The sequence below is a fragment of the Loxodonta africana genome, chromosome 17 (genome assembly GCF_030014295.1).
Source record: "Loxodonta africana isolate mLoxAfr1 chromosome 17, mLoxAfr1.hap2, whole genome shotgun sequence".
In the NCBI taxonomy this organism is placed as follows: Eukaryota; Metazoa; Chordata; class Mammalia; order Proboscidea; family Elephantidae; genus Loxodonta; species Loxodonta africana.
Genome location: NC_087358.1, coordinates 31,906,292 through 31,931,814, shown reverse-complemented (window position 1 = coordinate 31,931,814; position 25,523 = coordinate 31,906,292). Strand labels below are relative to the sequence as shown.

At 38.1% G+C, this 25,523-nt stretch overlaps 1 protein-coding gene across 6 annotated transcripts in view; it reads right to left on the bottom strand.

Annotated features, from left to right (window-relative positions):
• Positions 1–25,523, bottom strand: part of TBC1D4 (TBC1 domain family member 4) — a 240,840-nt gene that overhangs the window by 22,972 nt on the left and 192,345 nt on the right. For 4 of the 6 annotated variants that reach the window (XM_010589408.3, XM_023547295.2, XM_064270032.1 and 1 more), the window contains 5 exons: positions 17,486–17,646; positions 15,282–15,491; positions 11,535–11,693; positions 6,206–6,364; positions 612–856 (listed from right to left, as the gene is read on the bottom strand). In XM_010589408.3, coding sequence (XP_010587710.2) covers positions 612–856; positions 6,206–6,364; positions 11,535–11,693; positions 15,282–15,491; positions 17,486–17,646 — 934 coding nt within the window. Of the gene's footprint in view, positions 1–611; positions 857–6,205; positions 6,365–11,534; positions 11,694–15,281; positions 15,492–16,103; positions 17,381–17,485; positions 17,647–24,866; positions 24,891–25,523 lie in introns of those variants that run through there. The other 2 variants (XM_023547297.2, XM_023547296.2) reach the window with 2 other exon arrangements.

The window sequence follows — 25,523 nt, the reverse complement described above, 5'->3', positions numbered from 1 at the left end:
TGCATGAACAGGGAGTTTGACATAGATTAAGGATAGCGGTTGACAGTGAATATCCTACTTATAACAAAAAACAATAAGGTGCTTCTTCAGAGCGTGCTACGTAGAATCAAGAAGCACCACTGACTTTCAACACTTTTCCTTTCTAAGGACCTATCTTACATTGAGATAAAGGAGGCCCAGCATGAGAAGCTCAAGAAGAACCATGGCATAGATAGCTATCATATGTATACCGAACATGAAACAAAGACAATTTCAGATTTTAAACAAAAGATCTGCGGTCCTTTTTGACTAACAAGTTGAGGAAACATGAACAAAGATGACCTGATACTTGTTCCATGTAATCCACAGACAGGGGATAGAGACTCAGGCACCCATCACCTTTCTTTAATTGCTTATTTATTCAGGAACTTACTGGATGCCATACACTGATAGGTTTAATAATCTCAAATCTCATGATAAAACTATGAGTGAAAACATGCCCCTACATTTACCCAAGTTCCAAAGCAATGGGCGCCAATTTCTTGAAATCTGACTTGTCACTTAGAAGAGGGCTGCTGGTAACATCTCCGGTAACAGTTTCACGTGTTCCTCCTGCAGAACAACTGCCTCACCTGCAGCGACATCATGTCGGGTCTGTACTGCTTGCGAAAGCCAAGGTCATACATGAGAAACTTCAGCATTTCAAAGGCTTGCTCTTCACTCATGTGCAGAAGCAGGACTCCAGCCACAAAGCTGATTCCCTGGCAGTAACCGACTTCTTTGTCCAGCAAAGAATAGGCTTTCAGGAGGTTGAAGAGCGACAGCTGCCCTGCCCCGAGCTGCACTGAAAAGTACGGGTGAGTAGGAAATGTCCTTCCTGCAGAAGGGAAAGAAATATTTTTGAGATGCCCTGGTTCTTTGGAGGCCACAGTGAAACTGTAATGCAGTGACTTCCAGGAATAAACAAACACTCTTTTCAGAACCTCTGAGTTGCTTGGAGTACCTACTGAAGTAACAAAGAGTCTCTATAGCAGGCCACCACCTGTCTGTCAGTGGTGGCTCGTATGTTGCTATGATGCCAAACAGGTTTCAGCAGAACTTCTGGACTAAGATGGGTTAGGAAAGAAGGCTTGGCTATCTACTTCTGAAAACCAGCCCATGAAAACCCTATGGATCACAACTAACTGCTCTGCAGTCAATCATAGGAATGGCACAAGACCGGGCAGTGTTTCGTTCCACTGTGCATGGGGTTGCCACGAGTCAGTGGTGGACCCCGTGGCAGCTAATACCAGCAACTCTGTAGCAAGTTGTGGTGCAGTGAATTACTATTACATGGCTCTTCTAGCCATAGTCTTTTTAACGCCCACAAAATGACTGGGCAGGACTATGCAAATAAGGTGCTTATGGCCCACCAAGGGGATAAGACAGGTTTGCTAGTGCAAATAAGGTGCATGGAGTCCTTGCAGGGGTGGGACCCTGCAAATCAAGTGCATGGAACCCCTGTAAAGAATTGGTCAGTTTTACTATCTCACTAAGCTTAAAGGGAGTCAATCCCAGAGGTCGGTGCGGGGCCTCACTACCATCAAGAAGAATCATGAGTGGAGCACGTCCTTTGAACCTAGGGTCTTTGTGCTAAGAACCTTCTAGACCCAGGAGACAGAGAGAGTTGTAACACTGAAGATGGCACACAACAGTAGCAGCACAGGACCTACGGAACGAGACAGCGGAGTGTCTTCAAGCAGGAGGCTTTCTGGCAGAGTAGGGTGCCTCTGGGCCCTCTTATCATCAGAGTGCCCAGAGGCATCAGACTCTGGGCTCTCTTATTGGCAGAGTTAAAGAGCTTTGTAACACTTGCCTAAGCAGGGCAGAGGCCAGGCCTGAGTCGAGGCACTGGCCAGGCCCAAACACGGGCAGAGGCCAAGGGCAGGGGCCCAGGCCAAGAAGAGGGGCCCAGGCCAAGAACAAGGACCCAGTGGCAGCAGTGGAAAAGAAGCTGTCCTGACCGAAGAACTGTATCTTGAGTTGTTCCTGTTATTTCCAAGTTGATCCTGATCCTGAATTGTAACCTGTTTCTCTAATAAACCCCATAATCTTGAGTACGGTCTGTGAGTTCTATGTGGCCACTGCAATGAATTATTGAGCCTAGCAGAGAAGTAGAGAGTGACGTAGGAGGGATGGCTGGTGTCAGAATTAGAAAAAAGGTTAAAGAGTGGAGTTGTGTTTGACCTCCACTTCATAGGAGTCAGCCTTGGGCTGAGTTTGATCTTGATTCTTCTCTCTCCCCTGAACTTAGAGGAAAGTCAAGCCCGCACCACTTTTACGTAAGGCCTAAGTCCTACCTGCCAGACTTCCACCCCATCTCCACATATATGACATGGGAGCACACATTAGGCTGAGCAGCACTCCTTTCTAAGCAAAAACAAAACTAAAAATGTCCACAAACCAAGAACGTATCAAGGAGAGACCTCCGAAAAACAAAATTTATTCTGCCTATAAATCCAAATTCACATAAAGACCATCCTTTAATTGAAACCAGAATTCTATGAGGCATCATATTACTTAAAAGGAAATGTATTAGCCCATAAACAGATTTGTTTCTGCTTTTCTTGTACTATAGCACTGGAGAGACTCTGAAGGAGCCCCGGTGGTGCAGTGGTTAAAGCACCTGGCTGCTAACCGAACGGTCAGTGTTTCAAGCCCAACAGCCACTCCGAGAGGGGAAAGATGTGGCACTCCGCTTCCATAAAGATGACAGCCTTGAAAACCCTATGGGGCTGTACTACTCTGTCTTATAGGGTCGTTATAAGTCAGAATCAACTCGACAACAGTGGGTTTTGGCTTAGTTTCACATTCAGTCTATCTATCCTCCAGGAAATACTTCTTTTTCAAAGATCCCTTGCTCTCTGTTTCTTAAACTACCTCCCTGAGCCACGTTGGCACCTTGCCTTTTTTTTTAAATATCCAGAAAGGACAAGGAAAGTAAAGGGTCAAGTTTATTTCTAATAAATTCCCCTCCAAAATTCACCTTGGGGTATAAAAGTCCCATGGAAACACTTGAGCTAGCAAACAAAATCAGTCCTGGATCACTAAAAAGCTGGTATTAAATACTGAAACAAGCCCCTCTTTACCACCAAGGCCAGAAATCACTGGCCTACCACTTCTCCCAGCCCAGAAAATGAAGGGGGATGTTAGCTTTCTTGTGAAATGACTGCTCGAGTGAATTGAAACTTACAAGCATGGCAGATTTTAAAATGTTTCCTACCACATATGCTTGAAAGTGATCCCCAGCCCACCCTCACAGAAAGTGACAAGATTAATTCTGCTGAGCAATTAAGGAGAAGATATGAGAAAATAACAAGATCATGCCAAAGAAACACTGATGGCTACAAGAAGAGTCAAATAGGCTATATTTAAAGTTATAATTTTACTTGTGTAGAGAAATATCTTTACGAAAGAAAACTTACAAATACGCTGTGTAGCTAAGAAGATGATTCTAGCTCTACATTCCTCTGATCAGCCTTTCCCTGTAATTTGATCTCATCATCTCCCCCTGTCATTAGGCCATCTGGCTTGGCTATCCCTGCCTGTGCCATCCCAATCACAGTGCTCATCACCATTTTACACTCACAGAGCCACGGGTCTGCAAGGGGCCAGAGACTTTCTAGTTCAATGTCCTCCCTTAATAGAGCGGACTGAGAAGCAACGTACTTTGTCTAAGACCACAGAGAGTGGCAGAATCAGGACACGGATTCGAGTTTTCAGTTTCTCAGCAAAATACCCTTTTTAATTCTACTGAGCTCGGAGGATATTAACTGAGTCGAACCTTTTCTAAACAAAAGTTATTTGCCATCTAAAAATAATGGAAGTAAAAACTAAGTTTTAGCCAGTGATTTTTATATGCCCTAATACAACTCGACAGCACTGGGTTTCTGGGTAATATAAAAAAATATATATATAAAGTGACCCCAAATATAAGTTGATCCCCTATTTTACCAAATGGGCTCAAGTGAGGAATTTGTCCACCTTAAAAGTACCAACTTATAGGGATATCAACATCAATGTACAATATGTAATTGAATAATACAGATATTTTAAAATAATAAAATATCTATTATACTATGCTAGTTTATGGAAACCCTGGTGGTGTAGTGGTTAAGAGCTACAGCTGCTAACCAAAAGGTCAGCAGTTTGAATCCTCCAGGCACTTCTTGGAAACTCAATAGAGCAGTTCTACTCTGTCCGTTGATGGCAATGGGTTTGATGCTAATTTATAGAAAATCAGAGATAATATTTTTTAAATCGTATCATTTTTACTTCTCATAAGCTATTTGAAATTTACTATTTTAAAACAGTGCATCAGGACTGGAGGAAGACTCATTAACAACCAGCGTTATGCAGATGATACAACCTCGCTTGCTGAAAGTGAAAAGGACTTGAAGCACTTACTAATGAAGATCAAAGACCACAGCCTTCACTATGGATTGCACCTCAACATTAAGAAAACAAAAATCCTCACAAGCGGACCAATGAGCAACATCATGATAAACAGAGAAAAGGCTGAAGTTGTCAAGGATTTCGTTTTACTTGGATCCACAATCAACAGGCATGGAAGCCGCAGTCAAAAAAATCAAATGACGCATTGCATTGGGTAAATCTGCTGCAAAGGACCTCTTCAAAGTGTTGAAAAGCAAAAATGTCACCTTGAAGACTAAGTTGCGCCTAACCCAAGCCATGGTGTTTTCAATCGCATCATATGCATGTGAAAGCTGGACAATGAATAAGGAAGACCAAAGAAGAACTGACACCTTTGAACTGCGGTGTTGGTGAAGAATACTAAATATACCATGGACTGCCAAAAGAACAAAGAAATCTGTCTTGGAAGAAGTACAGCCAGAAGGCTCCTTAGAAGGATGGCAAGACTGTGTCTTACATACTTTGGACATGTTGTTAGGAGGGATCAGTCCCTGGAGGACATCATGCTTGGCAAAGTACAGGGTCAGCGGAAAAGAGGAAGACCCTCAACGAGGTGGATTGACACAGTGGCTGCAGCAATGAGCTCAAGCATAACGATTGTAAGGATAGTGCAGGACCGGACAGTGTTTTGTTCTGTTGTGCATGGGGTCGCTATGAGTCAGAACCGACCTGACGGCACCTAACAACAACAACAATTTTAAAAAATTACTTTGTGACCTATCATCAGAAGTTCTCCCCGGGTTACAAAATACCTAGTCACATAACATTAGGGCAGTTAATTTTTCATTCATCCTATTTAAAAAAAAAAACAAAAAAACCAAACCTGTTGCCGCTAAGTCAATTCCAACTCATAGTGACCCTATAGAACAGAGTAGAACTGCTCCACAAGGTTTCCAAGGAGCGCCTGGTGGATTTGAACTGCTGACCTTTTGGTTATCAGTCATAGCTCTTAGCCACTATGCCAGGGTTTCCATTCATCTTAGGGAAATGAACTAATGATCTCCACAACCCAAACACTTAATATATTGGTTTTTTTTTTTTTTCAAGTGATATTTAAAGGCCTGTTTTCAGCAATATCCAATACTTACCACTGTGAGGTCATACGTCCAGGAATAATTAGTATACCTTTGTTTGATTTTTTGGCCCCCCTTTTTAACCTATTCCGTTGTTGCTGTTGTTAGCTGCCATCAAATTACCTCTGACTTAGCAACCCCACGTACAACAGAAGGAAATACTACCTGGTCCTGCACCATCCCCATGACTGGTTGTAGATTGGACTGCTGTTATCCATAGAGTTTTCACTGGCTGATTTTCAGAAGTAGGTCGCCAGACCTCTCTACCTAGTCCATTTTAGTCTGGAAGCTCCACTGAGATCTGTTCAGCATCACAGCAACTTATTCTATCAGGATACCCGTGAAGGCTTTCGAAACCAGAATTGATTGAGATAATAATTAATGTTGATCCCACACAAATACCAGTTGTTAAAAATACAGGAACTTTGATTACCCCATAATATGGCCTTATGATGACTCAAATATAACTCCTTTTTCAGAAGGAAAATTTGGGGGTGAAAATTTAACACTCAGGCATTTATGGCACCTTTAGTGAGAGATAAGCCCAACTTGCCCTCAGGAAGGGAAAAGGGCAGAAGCTCTTAATAGGCCAACATATAATCTTTATCAACACCATAAAAAACTCAACAAAAGGGACCTACTGTTATGTTAGTGAATTATAATCAATAGGGCAAACATACCTAAATCCACAAGGATAGCGTGCTGCTGAGCAGTGAGCTGCTTTAAGAGTTCTTTATATGACGTGTCAGGAGGCTGTTGCTTATTGGGCAATCTGTGTCTCAGACGATATTGTAAAGCTAGGAACTGCCAAATTTCTCCTCGCCGACTTTTGGGAACTCCTACAGTGGAAGAGATAAATAAGCAAGGTCTTGAACTCTAGAATTAAGTTTCTAAACCACAGTTCATGAAGTAGATAATGCTTGACCACAGGCAGCTGCACCGTACCATACGCCACCCTAAGATCACACAGTGAGATGTATTGACAGAAGCATATTTTCACAAGTTTAATTCTGAAGCTGCCAACATCTTTCTAAAAAACTGCTAGAATCATAACAGTGGTAATAATAAGGATATTAACATCAGCTAACTGCTATGGGTTGAGTTGTGTCCCCCAAACAGTTATGTTGAAGCATTAACCCCTGTACCTGTCAATATGACCCTGTTTGGAAATAGCGGTTTTCTTTTTTTATGTTAACAAGGTCATGCCAGAGTAGGGTGGGTCCTAAACCTAATCCCTTCTGAGTAGCATCTTATAAAAAGGGCAGAACAGACATACACAAGGGAAAGACAGATGTCACGTGAAGATCGTTCTACAAGCCAAGGAACATCAAGGAACACCTGGGGCTACCAACAAGGAAAGACCCTCCCCTAGAGCTGATGTCCTGATTTGGACTTTTAGCCTCCAAACCTGTGTGACAATAAATTCCTGTTCTGTAAAGCCACCCACTTGGGATATTTTTTGCAGCACAAGCAACAAAGTCCACCACCTAACACAACATATATTGAAGGTACCGAGGGACTTTGCACTACACCTGTGCTCAGACACTGACCCTGTCAGTAGGTAATTACTCTTATCCCCACTTTACAGATGGTGAAGCTGAGGCATAAGGAGGTTAAGTTATGTGCCCATGTTCACACAATCAGTAGGTATTTAGGATTAGAACTCAGGCAGTCTGGTTTCAATGACCAAATCCTGAAATCCTCGTTTTTACCTTTTATTTGGCTTGAAGCTAGTAACAAATGCTAGTTTTCTTATTATACTTTTTAAATGTTTGTAAATCAACAAGTATTTTTTAAAAACAGCGAATTAAAGAGCATTCTTACTTATTCATTAAAAAAATGAAATGATAAAAATAACACAAAATGAAAGCAAAACTGGAGTGCTATAGAACATTATTTGCCTTTGAAAGGAAATTACATAAGGAAACCTTGACTCTATTATGCTTGAAAACCAAACGGTATTATAGGCAGTTCAAAGTATGTTAAAACTATGATTTTTAGTCCAAGGGACACGAAGTAAGCACTGGAGGGACAGAATTCAATTCTGTACAGTGAGGGCAGTTTTACTTCACTCACTAAATGTTTTCAGTGCAAACAGACTAGGTCTGTTCCTGAACTCCAACTGGATAAAGCAAATAAAGTTTAATAGAAGTCATCTCTTTGAACTGCATGCCACAGTTCTCATAAACTGGAAGTATTATTGTGTAAAAGGTAAAACTCGGCCTCCCTGACACGATTTAGGAGGTCTCTAGGAACCACATTACCTACGATTCCCTGCCATTCAGCAGAAGCTCCCGGTTCTTGCTCCTACCATTGTCTTTATGGAATTCCAAGCACCTCCACTTGGTTGCCTAGTGTATTTCTTTTCATCTTTATGGGTAAGCTCAAAGGTCGCCTCTTCTGTTGAAGCTCTCCCTCCCTCAAGTCTCTAGAAGGGGTAATCGCTCCCTTTTCACATACTATCTGAATTATACTGTAACATTCCCACAGTGCATTACCTTAGCTCTCTACTCTATGTTTGTCTCTCTCCCCACTTAGATGGTGAGCTCCTTGAGAGTTGTTAGGTGCTGTCCAGTCAATTTTCAGCTCATAGTGACCCCCATGTGACAGAGCAGAGCTGCCCCACAGAGTTTACTCGGCTATAATCTTTATGGCAGCAGATCAACAGGTCTTTTCTCCCAGAGAGTTGCTGATGGGTTGGAACCGAAGATCTTTCAGTTAGTAGCTAAAGGTTTAACCACTGCACCACTCAACCTCCTCACTTGAGAGTAATAAGCATGTATTCTCATGTTTGCATGATGAAATCCAAGGACAGACCTTGCTACTTAAACATTTGTCAAATGAATGAATGACAGTATATAAAATGACCACTTAGAGGGTAACCTTCATTAGCCCATTAAGAGAGCCACAGATAACACGAATGGTGTTTTATTATCCATCCAATAACAGTTTTATAAAAAGCTAATTCACTTCAGTTAAGCATTTACTGAGCATCGAGTATGTACCAGAGTACAGAGCACAGCTCTCAGGATACCTCATCACAGACCGGTGAATACAGCAGTCTCCATTCTCAGGAAAATTAGTCTCACTAATTCATTCATTCATTCAGTGAAGAATGTGTGCAAGATGCTGTCTTAGGTGTTAGGTGTGCAGTGGTGTGTGGAGAAAAACACTAAATGAATATACATGTAAATAAAAAATCACAAATTGTGGAAAGTATTTTTAAAAGGAAAGAATAATAAAATGAAACTAATTTAGTTTCGTGCGGAGCTATTGTGGACTGAACGGCATGTCCCAAAATATATGTTGAAGTTCTAACTCCTGTGCTGTGAATGTAATCCTGTTTGGAAACAGGGGTTTTCTTTTGTTATGTTAATGTGGTCATACTGGAGTAGAGCGGTCTTACAAAGGGCACAGCAGACACAGAGAGACATAAAACCAAAAAAAAAACGCATTGCTGTTGAGTTGATTCTGACTCACAGCACCCTACAGGACAGAGAAGAACTGACCAACAGTTTCCAAGGAGTGCCTGGTGGATTCAAACTGCCAACCTTTTGGTTAGCAGCTGTAGCACTTAACCACTATGCAACCAGGGTTTCCACAGAGAGACAAAGGCACAGGGAAAAGGCACCATGTGAAGGTGGAGGCAGATCTACAAGCCCAGAAACACCAAAGATTGCTGACAGCTGCTAAAAGCTGAAAGAGATAAAGTGGGACTTTCCCCTAGGAGTCATTCCCTGAATTCTGGCTTCCTAAACTGTGAGAAAATCAATTTATGTTCTTTAAAGCCACCTACTTTGTAGTATTTCGTTATGGCAGCCCTACGAAATAAGACAGGGGCACTCTGAGGAAATGATATTTAAGCTGAGACCTGAGGGATAATAGGATTATCCAGGCTGAGTGTGGGCAAGCACTAACTCAGGAAGAAGAATATATGAAGGCCCTGAGAGGGATGGAGGAAAGGAGAGAGAAAAGAGAAGTGAGAAGATGACAGAATGGAAAGAAAGGGGGGTGAGAAATGGGGAGGAGGGAGAGAGGTAGAAGGAAGGAGTACAGGAAGGGCTGGACACACTGGGACATTCTAGGACCCAAAGTAGTTCAGTGTCTCTGGAGCAAATGATGGCAGGTTTGTTATTGTTGGGTGCCATCCAGTTGATTCCGACTCTGAGCGACCCCATGTGACAGAGTAGCACTGTCACATGGGGTGACAGGGATTTCTTGGCTGTAATCTTTTCGGGAGCAGATCACCAGGTATTTCTCCCAGGGAGCAGCTAGCTGGGAGGGTTAGAGCTCTAATCTTTCAGTTAGCAGCCAAGTGCATAACTGTTTTGCCACCAGGGCTCTAATGCAAGGTAGGGAGGGGAAAAAATAAGATCAGAGAGGTAGACAAAGGAGAGATTATAGAAGGTCTTGTGCACAGTGATAAGTTTAGACTGTATTCTGTAAGAAACAGGAAGATACTCTTAAAACATCTTTAAAAGTCACCCCAAATCTGCATCACACACACATTCTATTAATCACTATTTTGTCTCCTAAATAAGAAATTCAATAAAAATCTTAAGGATTTCCAAAACTTCATGGAAAAACAGTAACCTCTTAGATGGGTAAATGTAGCATTGTACAAAATTAATCTTAACTTATTCTAAAATTAGTCTTAACTATGTAACAGTTCCACACATTTTCACAGACTTTTAAAACAAGATTCGTTAGCAGATTTCTTTTGGTATCTTAGGATTTTTATTTAACATTCAGTTTATGAAGGCCATGGAGATTCTTATATTAATATATTTAATTCGAGTCACAGAAATTACCTCTACAATATTCATATATTAGTTTTAATTTAAAACTTAAAATGTTTAAATATGAGGAATTTTATATACCATAGCATAGCATAGCACAGCAGCAATGAAATAACAAATGCAATACAATGGCTAAATAAAAGCAATTTCTCCAAAAAGAGTTGGTGGATGGAAAATGATTAATTGATTAACAAGAATATAAATCTGTATACATAAATATACGTAGGGGTATATCTACATACACATAAATATACACATATAAAAAAAAGTTCTGATTTGTTACTCTGCATCATTTTTATGGCTGTAATCAAAGATTTGTACCAACTCCTGCACTCTTTCCTTAGTAAACAACAACACAGAGCTTAAAGCAGCCACTTGAAATAGGAAGAGGAATCTGTAGAAATGGTGTCAGCTATCTTCTTGGGGCGGTATCTCTATTAACACCATTTTCTTACCAATCAAGTCACTGCTGCAGACAGAAACAAGTTACTTTCCTTTGTTATACAGGTAAAGCACTGTGGTGTAATGCACTGGGCCTTTCTCACCACGGCCTTATAACTTCCACCCAGGTGACTGGGCAGGACTGTGTATTAGGGTAATTGTGGCCTACCAAAGGTATTGGTCAGTTTTACCATCCTGTGGGCTTGAAATGAGCGACCCCAGAAGCAAGAGAGAGAGAAGATCCCACCACCAACAAGGAAGAACAGCCAGGAGCCAGCATGGTCTTTTGGACCCGGGATCCCTGCACTTCTCAGCTGGAGAAGCAGGAGACCAAGACAGAGAGCAAGCTGTAACCCAGAAGACAGCGAGAAGCAGTAGCAGGAGAGATTTGGCAGCAGGAGATGGCACGGTGGGCTTCCCAGCCCATGGAGTGAGTGAGAAAGCTGAGTGCCTTTGGGCAGAAACTAAGGGCCAGGGGCAAGCATGCTTGCAAGCATAGCTGGGAAGAGGCTGTCCTCATAGAAGAACTGTATCCTTAAGTGTTCCAGACCCTGAATGATAACCTGTCACCTCCCTGATAACCAACCCTATGATCCTAAGTATGGTCTGTGAGTTCTGCGTGGCCACTGCAATGAATTACCGAACCCAGCAGAGAAGTAGCCGTGTTTACAAGCACAAAGACAAAATTATGTCTGAGCTGCACAAATCAAAAATCCGAGGCTTTTCTCAAAAAAAAAAAAAAAAAAAGACTTGAGACAATCTAAAATACCTTCTTTAAGAGAAGTATGAATATCTTCCATATCACATTTGATTTTAGCTCTGCAGTTTAACAACTTCTTATCCCAAGTTATCAAGGCCTCCTTCTGACATACACCAACTTCTTCATAGTCTAATTTAACTTTTCTGGACTGGAGTTCATCTCTGCTTGCTAAGAAAAAACAAGAGAATTTACATAAGACAACTGTGCTTTTAAAACTATTTTTCAAACATTTTATATACTTACAAAACCATACCAAATGACTTTTAGGAATCAACCGCTAACATTATTTAGTTTAAAAAAAAAAAGAGAGAGACAGAGAAATAATATATGAAAGGGTTTCAAAGTCTGTGTCATTTCGTGTTAAGAAAATATCAATAGAATTTCTAAGGAGGTTTTCCTCTATATCTTACAGACGGTACTCTGCTAGCCATAAAAACAAACCAATGGTTTTGCGATGCTATGAATTCCAAGTTTTTGCCAAATGTGATAGCCTCAGAAGTTACACCCTGCAAAACCATAAATACCATTAGTGTTAATATTTTATATGTGACTACCTGAGAAAAGAATGCCTCATGTAAACCTTGATTTGAAAAACATTTGACCCCAATAACCTGATACTTTTTTAAAACTATTTCCAGAGTTAACAACACTGCCCTAACAATACTAGGTATGACTTCCTGTGCTCCTTTTAAATAATCTTAAAGAGAAAAATCCATTTCACTGAAGTTAATGCTATTTCTGTCTTTTAAATAATATAGAATTCTCTCATTTGATGGCCTAAAATATAGGCCCAATCTTATTAAAAGCAATGCTTATGGTGGAATGAATGGTTAATGCACTTGGCTGCTAACTGAAAGGCTGGAGTCCACCCAGAAGTACCTCGGAAGAAGGCCTGGTCATCTATGTCCCCAAAATCAGCCATTGGAAGCATTGTGGAACACAGTTCTACTCTGACACACATCGGGTCACCATGAGTCAGAATCAACCTCGTGGCAACTTGTTTTTTATTCTGATTTGGTCTTTATTTTGAATTAGGGGAGAAGAAATAATAAACGTGCATGTTTTTTTCTTTTTTCTCTTTCATTAGGATCCTATCGGACAGGAGTCTTTCAGAGTTGTATTACACAAGCCCTTTTTTTTTTTTTTTGCTACTCCACCACCTTACCTTCTGCAAAACAAATTTTTGTCATGCATCCAAAAGTCCTCGACAGCACAAAAACAATGGAAGAACAAATATTACTCTTTATTTAGTGTGTCAGAAACCATTTCAAAGTAATTGAAAAATAAAAGGGAAGTAAAAATTGCAACTTAAAAATTCAGAAACAATCAAAAGATATATCGCACTACAAAAATATTCCTCATGGGTACCACTAGATGGCTGCCTAACACAGTTTAGCTTTGCTTCTCAGGCTTTGCTTTGTATTTCTCCGTAATAACCAAATAATTTTGGAAAAAGAACAGGTTTATTAAAGTTAATTATAGAAACGGTCCTATTCTAGCTGTGCTAACGATTTCCTTCATTATGGACAGGGTATAATATTTCTTCAGGTTTTTTTTTTTTTTTTCCTTCAACATTCTCCAAATCACTATTCGTTCAAAAAAACATTGTCAGCCACAGATCCCGGGCTACAATGGTGAGTTAATCCCTGCCCTCAACTGGTTAATTAGGAAGAATAAAGTGCCATCAAGAAAATTATTTATTCATTGGCTAGAATCTTAATGAGTTAAGCTACTTTTTGTCTTTTTAATACAGCTGATAAAGGTTTCTGAGAATATATTCTGAATGTCACCTCCTTTCTTATCCTACCAAATTACATAGTATAAATGACCACAGAATACACAGATTGTCATTGGTACCAAAAAATTCCATCTCCTTACATTAACGTGCATAGTTGGGAAGTTCTACGGCATAATGAGAAAAACCCAAGAATCATGATAAATAACCCTGAGTTTTAGTGCTTGTTCTGTCAATACATCATTGTTTGATCTTAGGTCATTCTTTAGCCCCCTGAAGCTAGTCACTAACTCAACTATAGAACAAAGGAATAGCTAAATAATCTCTAAGGTCATTTCTACTTTGAACAGTCTGTGATTCTGAAATTACCCTTTGATATTACATATAAGATTCTAGTTGTATATATTTCCAACTACTAACATTAATGAAATATAATTTCATGCTTTAAATTTTTAAGGCAATGATGATCATCTTTTTTCAACTCCTTCCTCTGTTTATGAGTTAGTTTAAGATATAACTAATTGCTTAAATATATGAATTCGATACCTTTCAAAATCTATGAACACTAGAGTGAGCATGCCACATATCACACAGAACTTTTAAAATTTACGCCAATAACCATTAATTGCATGTGGCATAATTTTGAAGACAAGAAGGTGTATTTATTTCCTAGGAATGTTGAAAATCTTATGTACTTTCATTCTACCAAGAAAAAACAAAAAGGTAAATTGTGCCTTTGCAAATTAACATATGAGAAATAAATATTGGAGAAATAAGCAAACTGAATTGAATGGGTGTAGTAAGAGGTATCTTAAGAGAGACGACAAACAAAGAAATGTGAATACCTGTACTAAAAAAGCTATTTTCTCAGCCAAAGATTAGACAGGCCCATAAAACAAAACAAGACTAAAGGGACACACCAGCTCAGGGGCAAGGACTAGAAGGCAGGAGGGAACAAGAAAGCTGGTTCTAGGGAACTCAAGGTCAAGAAGGGAGAGTGTTGACATGTTGTGGGGTTGTTAACCAATATCACAAAACAATATTTATACTAATTGTTTAATGAGAAGCTAATTTGTTCTGCAAACCTGCATCTAAAAGTACAACAAAATTTAAAAGACAGCTATTTTGAAGACAACACAAAAATACACGTCTGAAGAAAACATACATTGTATATTTGTCAATAAACTTAAAGCTCTAAGGGCCCACTTGAACTAAATCTTTCATTTTACAGATGTAAAAAAATGAGATCATTTAAGGTTAAATGACTTGTCCAAGATGATGGTGTTTATACATTAGAGACTGGTACTGTCTGGGCATATACCTGAGTGTGGTTCTAGCAGTATGGGGTAATTATATCACTCTTTCAAAGTCTGAAAAACACATTCTTGAGTATTTGGTAATTTACAAATTTAGCAATAACACACCACAAATAGTACAATAGCTATTAAAAATTATTGTTATAAATTTAATGATTTGGATACGATACTGGCTTTTTAGAAAGAGACAATTTAGAAAGCAGTAACAAAAAATAGCAACTCTGATTTGATAATAGGAAGTCTGATATGGGCATTGGACCTATGAAAGAGTATTTTTTGAAATAGGCATGTTACTTCTATTACGGATTTAATTAGCCTGAAAATTGAGAATCAGATTTAAAATTGAGAATTGTATTTTAAAAAGATAATCTGCCTTTTCATATTTTTTTAAATGCACAATGATGTTAAATATCAAATACATTGATTCCACATATCTATATTCTATATTAACCCAAATACATTCTAACAGCTTCTAATGTTTTCATTCTATAAAAAGAAAAACATAATTATCTCAAGCTGACCTTTCCCATGTCTTAACCACCTCACAAAATGGAAATAATTATAATCAGTAAATATGCTAATCAAAGTGTGCATACAGTTGAAGAGTGAGTGTGAGTATGTGTGTTGGTGGTGGGGTGGGATTAAGTTTAAACTAGACCCTTAAATTACAGCATTACACCATTGAGACCTGTTTGAATGGCTAACCTTCAAGTTTCTGGTTCTCTTTTTCCATTCGAAGCAATAAGATTTGTTGGTGTATGGCTTTTCTCCACAAGCTCCTTAGTTCTTCTGATTTGTTTCTTTCTTCATCTTTTTCTGGGTCATTATCACCAGACAAGAATATAACAAGTGGTTCCTCCTCCATGGTCGGAGCAAGAGGGGATAGTGGCAGCAGCTCATTCCTGTCCAGTCCATCTTCAGAGAAGAAAACAGTGAGAGGCATTCTTTAGCAGTAACCAAGACTAAAGAAGTTTTCTCCAGAGCTGATACTGTTTTCACAAAGCTGCTTTCCCAGCAACTGTTAGTTTCTAGGACCACTGACTTAAGTTAATTCAGTAGACTGAATTCCCCTTACAGATTTCCCTCCTATAGTGAAACGAAAACATGTAATTTCACCACTTCTCCTTTTAAGACAAAAAGACCTATAGATGCTTCGAAATTAACTGGCCTTTCCCCAGAGCCCAACACTTCTGCATTTTTCTATGTACATTCTAGGACTGGGCAAAACAAACAGACTAAATGGGTAGGTATTAGTTACCTACCTAAGGTCTAAATCTCCCATCACAATCCATCAAGAGAAAAGCAGCTGAGCAAGGAAAAGCGTGTTCTGGTTCAGGATCTTATCCCCTCTGTTCTCTCCTCCTGCAATACTCTCCTAACTGATCACCTGGAGCTCAGTGGCTCCCCAATTCTAGGCCATCACCTACATACACTGTTGTTGATTATTTTCCTATTAACATAATGTGATCATATCTCTTAAAACATTTCAATGCTTGCTTATATTCTGAAGAACAAAGTCCAACTTACCAGAAGTAGAATACAAATTCCTTTATATACTCTGGTCCAAACTTATAACTCAACTTGCCACCCTGTACTTCAATCATGATTCTTTAGACTGCAAAGTTCTTTTGATGAGTCTAAGGTTTTATTATTCCCTGTTTCCCAAACACTCTTTCTCAGCAATGAGGTTAAGCATCTACCTTTTCTCTGAAGTCTTCTCTGACCATTCTAGACAGTCAGTTTTAGCTTTGGTAATACTAGTTTTTATCTACTTCTTTTTTTTTTATTAACTGACTCCTGCCTCTACCCTTATTTACTTCCTCAAATTTCTTTAGTTTCACTCTATGATTCTTTTTCTAGCTTCTTAAGTTGAATACTTGGTACATTTGATTTTTGGTTTTCTTGTTTTTAGGTGAATATATTCAAGGCTATGGATTGCCCTCTAAATACCACTCAATTCTGACATTTTCTTCCTTCTAGTTTCTAGGAGTCCAGTTTTCAGTTTCCAAACACATGAATTTTTTAATTTGTCCTCTAATTCTTGATTTCTTTCTTTTTTTAATCACTGTGGTCAGAGAATATAAATTATTATCTAGAGTTTACTAAAAAATATTTGTGGCCAAATATGACAGATTTTTACAAATGTTCCACATGTGCTAAAAATGAATGAATATTCTCTATGAGGGAAAAGTTCTGTATAATTATTAGATCAAGCTTGTTAATGGTTTTACTCAAATATTACCTATATTTGATTTCCCTATATTTAATTTTCTGAAAGGAATAGCTTAAAATGTCCCACTACTACTATTGATTTATTTCTCCCCAAAATTCTGTTAAGTGTTATTTTCTAGCCCTCGTGGTTATATAAAATTTATGTGTGATCTCATGAATGTTTTATCTTTTTGTCTATTGTAACATTTCCTTTGCCTTCTTTCAATGCTTTTGCTTTAACTTCTAGTAGATCTAATATTCACAAGGAGCTGCCCCTGGTCTCTTCTGGTTTCAATTTGCCTAGTATATCCTTTATCCATTTCTTTAATGTTCAACATTTTTATGTCACTTTATGCATGACTCCTATGAAAGAGTATGATCCTCTCCTAATGATGAAAAGAGCTCTGGCTTCTTCTCTATCACTTTCATTTTTCCCTTCTGCACTGTGGAGTAGGCTCAAAAACAGGGTTTGGGAGCCTGCTCATTCATCCACTCATTCTTTCATTCTACAGATATTTACTGAATGTCTTCTATGTTTCATTGATACCTGAGAAGTTATCCACTTATATCAGATACAGAAAGTGAAGTTATATCTCCATTATAATCACTTAAACTCTTTCAGATATCAAGCATTTGCATTCCATTCCCGAACTTATGGTACTCGTAGAGAGTAATTATTTACCAAGTACCACACAGACCTTGCTGCTGCATCGCTGAGGGGGACTTGTTCATGGGAGAAGCAACCCTGAGGAAAATGCGCTGCCGCCAGGAGATTCGGCGAGGAGTGACAGGGGTGCCTCCAGCGCTTAGGGACTCATTGCTGCAGGTCGATGAAGTCCTTTTTCTCCCTTCCCCATCACTGTAGAAAACAAATAAACATACAATTTGTAAGGAAAACTGCATACTGCAGTGCTTTACAATGAAACAGAAGCACAAGCCATTCGCCAAGTTCTGCCACAGTCAAGCACGAGCCACAGGTAGCATGGAACAGTGCATCACCAGGTACCTCCCCTTGCCCGGGCCACCACATCCTGGGGCAACGCCACCCAGGCTGCAGCCCAGCGCAGAGAAGCTCAGCTGTTTCTACTCATTCCATAGTAGCCAACCATTCCATGTTCTCATCTGAGGAATGTAAGTACTTGGAGGAGGAGCAAAGCTTGCTTACGTCATAAAATTGTGCTCTACTAAATAACTAAAATTAGTTTATTCTAACCAATGTGAATATTCCAGAAAAGGCTCAAAAACAAGCTTTTCTTATAGCACTGATAGAATAGGCTGACAAAGATGGCTGCTAATTGCCTGGGACTGTGAAGATCTGTCTCCAAGCCGTTAGCTGCCAATAGCTGGACCACTGAAGAAAGTAACCTCAATAAAGGCAGAACAGTTGACCTTGGGGTTATTGTTCTGTGATTTATTAAGAAAAAATGACGGGTGAAGTTAAAAAATATTAAGCAGCATTCTATATAGCTGGACTATGCCAGCGTGTGTTATGACTCTCCAGGAGGAATTTCCCTAACTTATTTATTTGTCCCCACGATCACCTCCTCAAGCTTTTTGAGGGGTAGAGATGCCACATCTTGCTAGATTAGTGTTTTGTGAAACTTACATGAGGAAATGCTAGCCTGCTGTTCGTATTTCATTTCAAAAGAAAGAACATTCTAAAATATGTTTGGCCTATCTGCAATTAAAGGTCATAATGTTCCAAAGTTACTTTTAAGGTCAACTGCGCCATGAGTCAGAGTCGACTCATGAGCACCTGGAAGAACATGCAACAGCTTGTGCTGTTAATGGTGGGAATGTGTTACTTTTTGAAGATTTAAAGCTTTGTGAGAATTATGATGATACTCTCACAAAGCTTTAAATCTTTACAGATGGTGGTACCAGTGAGTGAAGGTATCAGACTTTTGATGGAGTCAAGAAGTTTAATACTCAGGTCAGAAATGAAACTCGGCTAGAAGAGCCATAACCCTCCTCAGATTCTCAGAGTAGACAACAGAAGTGCAGAGGTACTTGGTAGTGAGGAGAGCAATCAAAGAACTGCTTGTCATAATTTTATTTACTTTATGTATCCATACTCACAGTCATCGGGTAATTTAGCTATTTCTAATCTTCATCTATATTCCTGGAAATATTACTTCTGGATTAGTTAAGTTTAAGAAAAAGACATAGCCCTAAGCCGCTAAGTGGACAGTAGATGTCATTATGTGACTTCAGAAAGCTGCTTATACATATACCTCGGTATAGTTGAATCCCCTTTCTTACGTATCCTAGATGAAATTATAACCCTAATAATGGGTTGACCATCCAAAACTCTAGTAATACTGAATAATGTGCTCATCTTTACTTCCTCTGTTGAAATACTCATCCAAGTATGTCCCTTTTAGAAACTATGATTCAAATGTTCTCTGTATGATAGGACTGTCCTGATAAACACGCTTGCAACACTAGTATGTATCTTCACTTCCTCCCTGGCAGTTATTTGTGAAATACTCAGCCCACAGGCATTACTCCTAGCTCTCAGTGTAATAACTGGAAAATAGTACGCACCAACAAATATTCACTTAATATTTTAATAAACATTTTATAAAACTACATGAAATATTAACTCAGGTTAAGTAAAATGAAGAAATATATATTTGTTCATATGCCAAACCAAAAACAAACCGGTTGCCATCGAGTCAATTTCGACTCACAGTGAGCCTACAGGACAGAGCAGAACTGCTCCATAGAGTTTCCAAGGACAAGCTGGTGGATTCGAACTGCCAACCTTTTGATTAGCAGCTGTAGCACTTAACCACTATACTACCAGGGTTTCCATTTGTTTGTACAGGCTATGAATATGCCAAGAATAAAACACTTATTGGTAGTCCTGACTTTTCTCATGGCAAAAAGTTCTAATAGCTCTGTTTCCCAAAAGTATAAACTGAGCTGTTGAAAGTACTGGTAGGTATTGACAATAATATTGTTAATAAACAACATAAGGCATCTTTTTTTCAAATAAATGTTCTTCCTCTCCTCTATAAGGGCATCTAATTCATAATTTAAGCCCTGAAAGTCAAATGAAATACTGATATAAAAATACCTATTTCAATGCCTCACAGGGTAAGTCTTCAACAAATATTAGCTTCTCTTGACATTTTAGTATCTCTAACAAACACAAAAACTAGAGTAAACCAAACCAAAGAATCCCAAAACCTCTATATTTTAATGCTGGAATTAAAACATCTTTTAAAAATTACCTTCCAATTCACTATTTATGATGTATCAAGTGTTTAGAAAGCACTAAAAATGAAACCGAGAAGTACCTGTTTTCATTTTAATTATTACCTACAAAATATAAGCTTTTGGGAAATATAGAACAGGTGCATAAAGCACCCTTATGTTAGTCCATTGTTAAACATTTGAAATTTTCATTAACATCTAAATTTTTAAAATCTGTACTGTAAATAAATTGCCAAATAAGAAATTTTCCTACAAAGTCTAGAATTTATCAGCTAACAATAAGCCAAAGGTTAGCAGTCAAAATATAAGATAATAATATGCTGAAAGAAAAGAACTTGTATAACAGGTCACTGACTCTTCCTATTACATTAAAAAAAAAAAAGAGAGAGAGAAGGTAAAAGCTGCTTTGCTTCATTTAATAACACAAGGCCTGTATTCAGAATTTATGTTTCAGCTAAGAGTCAGTACATACATGCAGCATACAACAGTTTTACTTTCTGATTTACACTGAGTCAGCTATCTTGACATTCTTAAGGTTGTAAGGTCAAGAATCAAAACCAAAGGAAACACTTTTGTGCATCAACGTTCCAATACGCCTACTTGGAAACTGTATTTTTTCACTAGAATTACTAGTTTCATTTTAGTTTCTCTTTTAATTAAACTTAGCAGTTAGGTGAATATAATGCCTACTTTTTTTGAGTGACAAGGAAAACAAAACAATGTGTGCTGTTGATTATTTTAACAATAAAGCTTATGTTCACAGAAAGCACATAGTACATGCCTGACAACGTTCTAAGCATTTACACATACTAACTCATGTCATCCTCTCAGCAGCCTAATGAGGAAGGAGTTATTACCTTCCCATTTCTAGTGAGAAAACTGAGGTAGAAAGAGATTAAGTAACTTGCCTGTGGTCACACAAATAATATGTAGAGGAACCAGGATTAAAACCCAGGCATCCAGACACACAAACCCTACAGGTTACAATGCCAGTGTGAATATTCTGCATTAGTTGAAGTGAAGCGTATAGGACCGACCACAAAAACAAAGCTCACATTTTTATAGTGCTATATAGTCATGATTCCCAGCATCCTTTACATTTCTGGTAGAAAAATTAGTCTCTTATTAGCATTAATACTTTTGGCCAGTACTTCTCTTTCCCTTCTTTAATGAAATAATTTCATTTATTTTGGCTGAGAAATAATTTCAGAGTATTCTTAGGTGCTATATTTAGTGAATGTCTCATTTCCTTTGCTTTTGAAACAACTGCATTCCAAAATGTACATATATTTTTTATTTTTAAATAGAATGACCAAATGGAAAACACATTAATATGTTGGAATATACATACATTGGCACATTAATCATCTCTACATTTTTTAAATGATAAAACCAGTTACAACCATTCCCATCTCTTTTCATATAATCTTTCTCCACCTTCTTATCGACTTTGTTGATAAACACTTGCATTATAATTTTCCCCCAAGAGATATATTCAGGAAAAGTATTATGAGCCAGCTGTACCTCTATCAGAAATTTATGAAATTCAAAATGAATGACTAGGAAGGAGTACGACTTAGAGAACTTCCATTCATTTTTTGTGTTGATATATTCTATACATATTTAGGAGTCCCAGGTGGTACAAACAGTTAATATGCTCAGCTGTTAACCAAAAGGTTGGAGGCTCAAGTCCACCCAGAGGCACCTCGGAAGAAAGGGCTAGTGATTCAGCTCCGGAAAATCAGCCACTGAAAACCCTATGGCGCACAGTTCTACTCTAACACACGTGGGGTTGCCATGAGTTGGAATGGAATCGATGGCAACTTTTTTTTTTAATATTCTCTCTATATATACTTTGTTACCAATCAGCAATTAATCGAGAACCATAATTTGTGAGCACAAAAGAGGGCTTTATAAGGTGAGGAAACATCCCATGTTGTATTTATCACCATGTAGGCTGGAAGGGTTTTCTCCAAGTCCTAGCGTACACCACATCTATTCAAAGCTAAGGATATGATATGAGTCCCCCAAAGCTTCAAAATAACTTTTTGATATATTCTTGAACAAGCTTCACTGTATCAACTATAAAATTAACTTTATATTTCTTATGTTAACACAGACTTGTAACGCATTATTGTCTAATAAGAATTCACTGGAAATTGTACAGAAGGAAGGTGCATTAGTGACTAATCACAGAGGCTCGACTTTAAAAATGATGTGGTCTTATTTCATTTCCCTTCTGGACATCAAAGATACTCTTTTTACAAAGTAAACTCTACTGCCAGGACCGGTTTTACAAAGGTGTCCTGCTGTGTAGCAATGCCCCCCAACCCACCCCACGCCCCCCACCCCCCCCCCCCCCCCCGCCCCACCAAGCTGCTTAGCACCCAACTCAAAACTACTTTGTGGTCCAAATAAATGACTACACTCTTTTGGCTAAATACGTGGGTGATACAATTAAACATAATGGATTACAACTCAAAATAAAATACAAGAATTGGTTAATATGACAGCATCTATTTAACCAAAAAAAAAAAAAAACACCCAAGCCCACTGCCGTCAAGTCAATTCTGACTATGGCAACCCTATTGGACAGAGGAGAACTGCCCCCTGGGATTTCCAAAGAGCAGCTGGTGGATTCGAACCACCCACCTTTTGGTTAGCGGCCAAGCTCTTAACCACTATGCCACCGGGGCTCCATCTACTTAACAGAAGGCTGAAAAAGCTTGCTCTTTGTAAATGTCTCATGAAAGGCTACACAGAAAAACATAATAATGAAACTTTGTAAGTTCTGGCTCTCAACTGGGTACACATCTGTCATCCTACAGGAAATCTTTTCTAATTAAATAAAATCGAAATCGAGCTATTCTGGTGGAAATCAATATACAGTATTTGAGCTGTGAGTCAAAAGAGGTAGATTAGTCAGTGGAACAAAATTTAAAAAACAAAAGAATGAGGAGAACAAGAGATTTTTTCCCTCAACTTTACACTCAATGTAGATTTCTTTTTTAAAAAAAATTAAGTGAGTTCTATACATGAGAATTAAAAATATCTCTGGGTAGCTCATTTTCTTATTCAGATTCTTATAACTTACAATACAGAAAATATCAAGCAAGATATCAGACTTCCCTGGAGTTTAATCTAACCCATTGCCATCAAGTTGATTCCAACTCATAGTCACCCTATAGGACAGAGTAGAACTGCTCCATAGGGTTTCCAACAAGTGGCTGGTGGATTTGAACTGCCGACCTTTTGGTTAACAGCCAAGCTCTGAGCCACTGCACCTCCAGAGCTCCAGGGTTCAATCTAACCATATGTAAAATCAGGAAATTATAAGCCAGATTATCTCTAAGGCAACAAACAGACCTCATTCTATGCCTGTAGCGGAACTTGAAAGGGCAAAAGGAAAATACAACATTTCCATTAGGTTTTAAAACACAGATAAGAAGTTTTTTTTAAATGATCTTACACCTACTTGGAAAAAAAGTATAGATTAATTACAAGTCTCAAAAAAGTCACTTTAAAAATCTTATCAAAGTGGCGTAAATAATTTTCTGATAATTTTCTTCTCCTGGGACATTTCATTCTAGTTCTATCTTTTATACTCTATTTTTACTCCAGCTAGAAAGAAATCTAAATAATTAGTGGCCTAACTAGGAGAATAGATATGTCTGTTTTTCACTCATCTCACAACATGAGCAAATATGAAAGCTGGAACAAAGCAGAAAATAACCACTTGATGCTAAGTGATTCAGTAGTGATTGTGGATATTTGCCACAAAAAGCATGCAGGTCAAGGGAAAGACATGTCATCACAGATGTGGTCAGACTTCCGTAATAAGGAAGTAGGTGTTCTCCTGTGTCCAGACTAATGGTCAAAAAGCCTCAGCTTCAGGTGAGAATAGACTAGATTTTATGAGTACGTTTCTCTTAGGGTGCTCATTTCTTTTTTTTTTTTTTTAAGATACGTGTTTTATTGTGTTGGTCTGGCTGTAACTTTTTTTTAAGTTTTATTTATTTTGTTGTTGTTGAGAATCTACACAGCAAAACATATACCAATTCAACGGTTTCTACATGTCCCATTCAGTGACACTAATTATCTTCTTTGAGCTGTGTAACCATTCTCACCCTCCATTTCTGAATTGTTCTTCCCACATTAGCATAAATAAAATGACCCCTAAGGTTCCTATCTAATCTTTCAAGTTGCTGTTGTCACTTTGATCCCATATAGATAGTTCTCAAAAGAGCATAATGCACAAGGCAGACTTTTTTTTTTTTACTACTTAAGCTAAACTATTTAGTTTTAAAAAGACTTCAGGGGATATTTTTGGTTTAAGATTTAAAAGTTATCTCAGGACAAGAGTTTCAGGGGTTCATCCAACATTCATGGCTCCAGGAAGTACGGAGTCCACGAGAATCTGCAATTCTGTTGTACATTTTCCCCCTTTTGATCAGGCTTCTTCTATAGAGTCTTGATCAAAATGTTCAGTAATGGCAGCCAGGCACTCATTTCTGTATCTTCCTGGGATCTGGAATAAACCCCTCATATCTACCTCCAAACTAGCAAAAATTCACTTCTATTTATTCAAAACGATCATTAGGCTTTGACTGGGGGTCAAAGCACACTTCTAAGGAAATATCAACTTGGAATAGAGTAGAAACAGAATTTTTGTTTGCAATGGTCTTTCCTGATCTTTAATTACACTAGGTCACATTTTCCCTACTATATAACCCTCATAGCATCCGCAATGATGGCATGCATTCAGGAGACAACCAAAAAAGCTTTTAAACTAATGATAAAATTTGGTTGGAAGAATGTATGAATTGTTTAAATGAAAATAATTAGACCTCTAATCACCTTGATTCTGAAGCAGTGTCCTGTCTAGTACAACAGGAAACAAGGAATGGTATTAGCATACACAGAAAAATACATATCCAAAATCAGGTTTTAGAATAAAAAGCCATTTCCGTAAGTCATTAATAATTCATGGATAAGATTATGTCAATAATGAAGCATAATGAATAATTATATTACTTTTATCATTGACTATGAGAGAACTATAGAACCAAAACTGTACCAAAAAGTACTTCATCAGCAGTCTTATTTTCTCACTATTGGAAAGTTTTATAAGTGAAGAACAGTAACAACTATCATTTACTTTTGACCAATGAACTTATGTGCAAATAATTTTTTTAGATACAGATATAAACCCTGAGAAGCACCATGGTGACAGAAAGAATATATTTGATAAATGGATGTTATAAAATTATACCATATCATATATAATTATAGATGTCACTACTAAACAACATTAAATTTTTAAACATTAACTTTAAATAAGGTAAAACAAATAAAGAAAAAAGCTTATTCTCCCTCCTTTATCATTTCAATGCTATATAAATAAACCTGCTAATCAACAAACCACAGTACTAAAAAATATCTTGGCTACTTTATCTCAGCCTGCTCAAGAACAGTCACCTAACATGTTTTCAATAAATCAGGATTGTTGTCCTG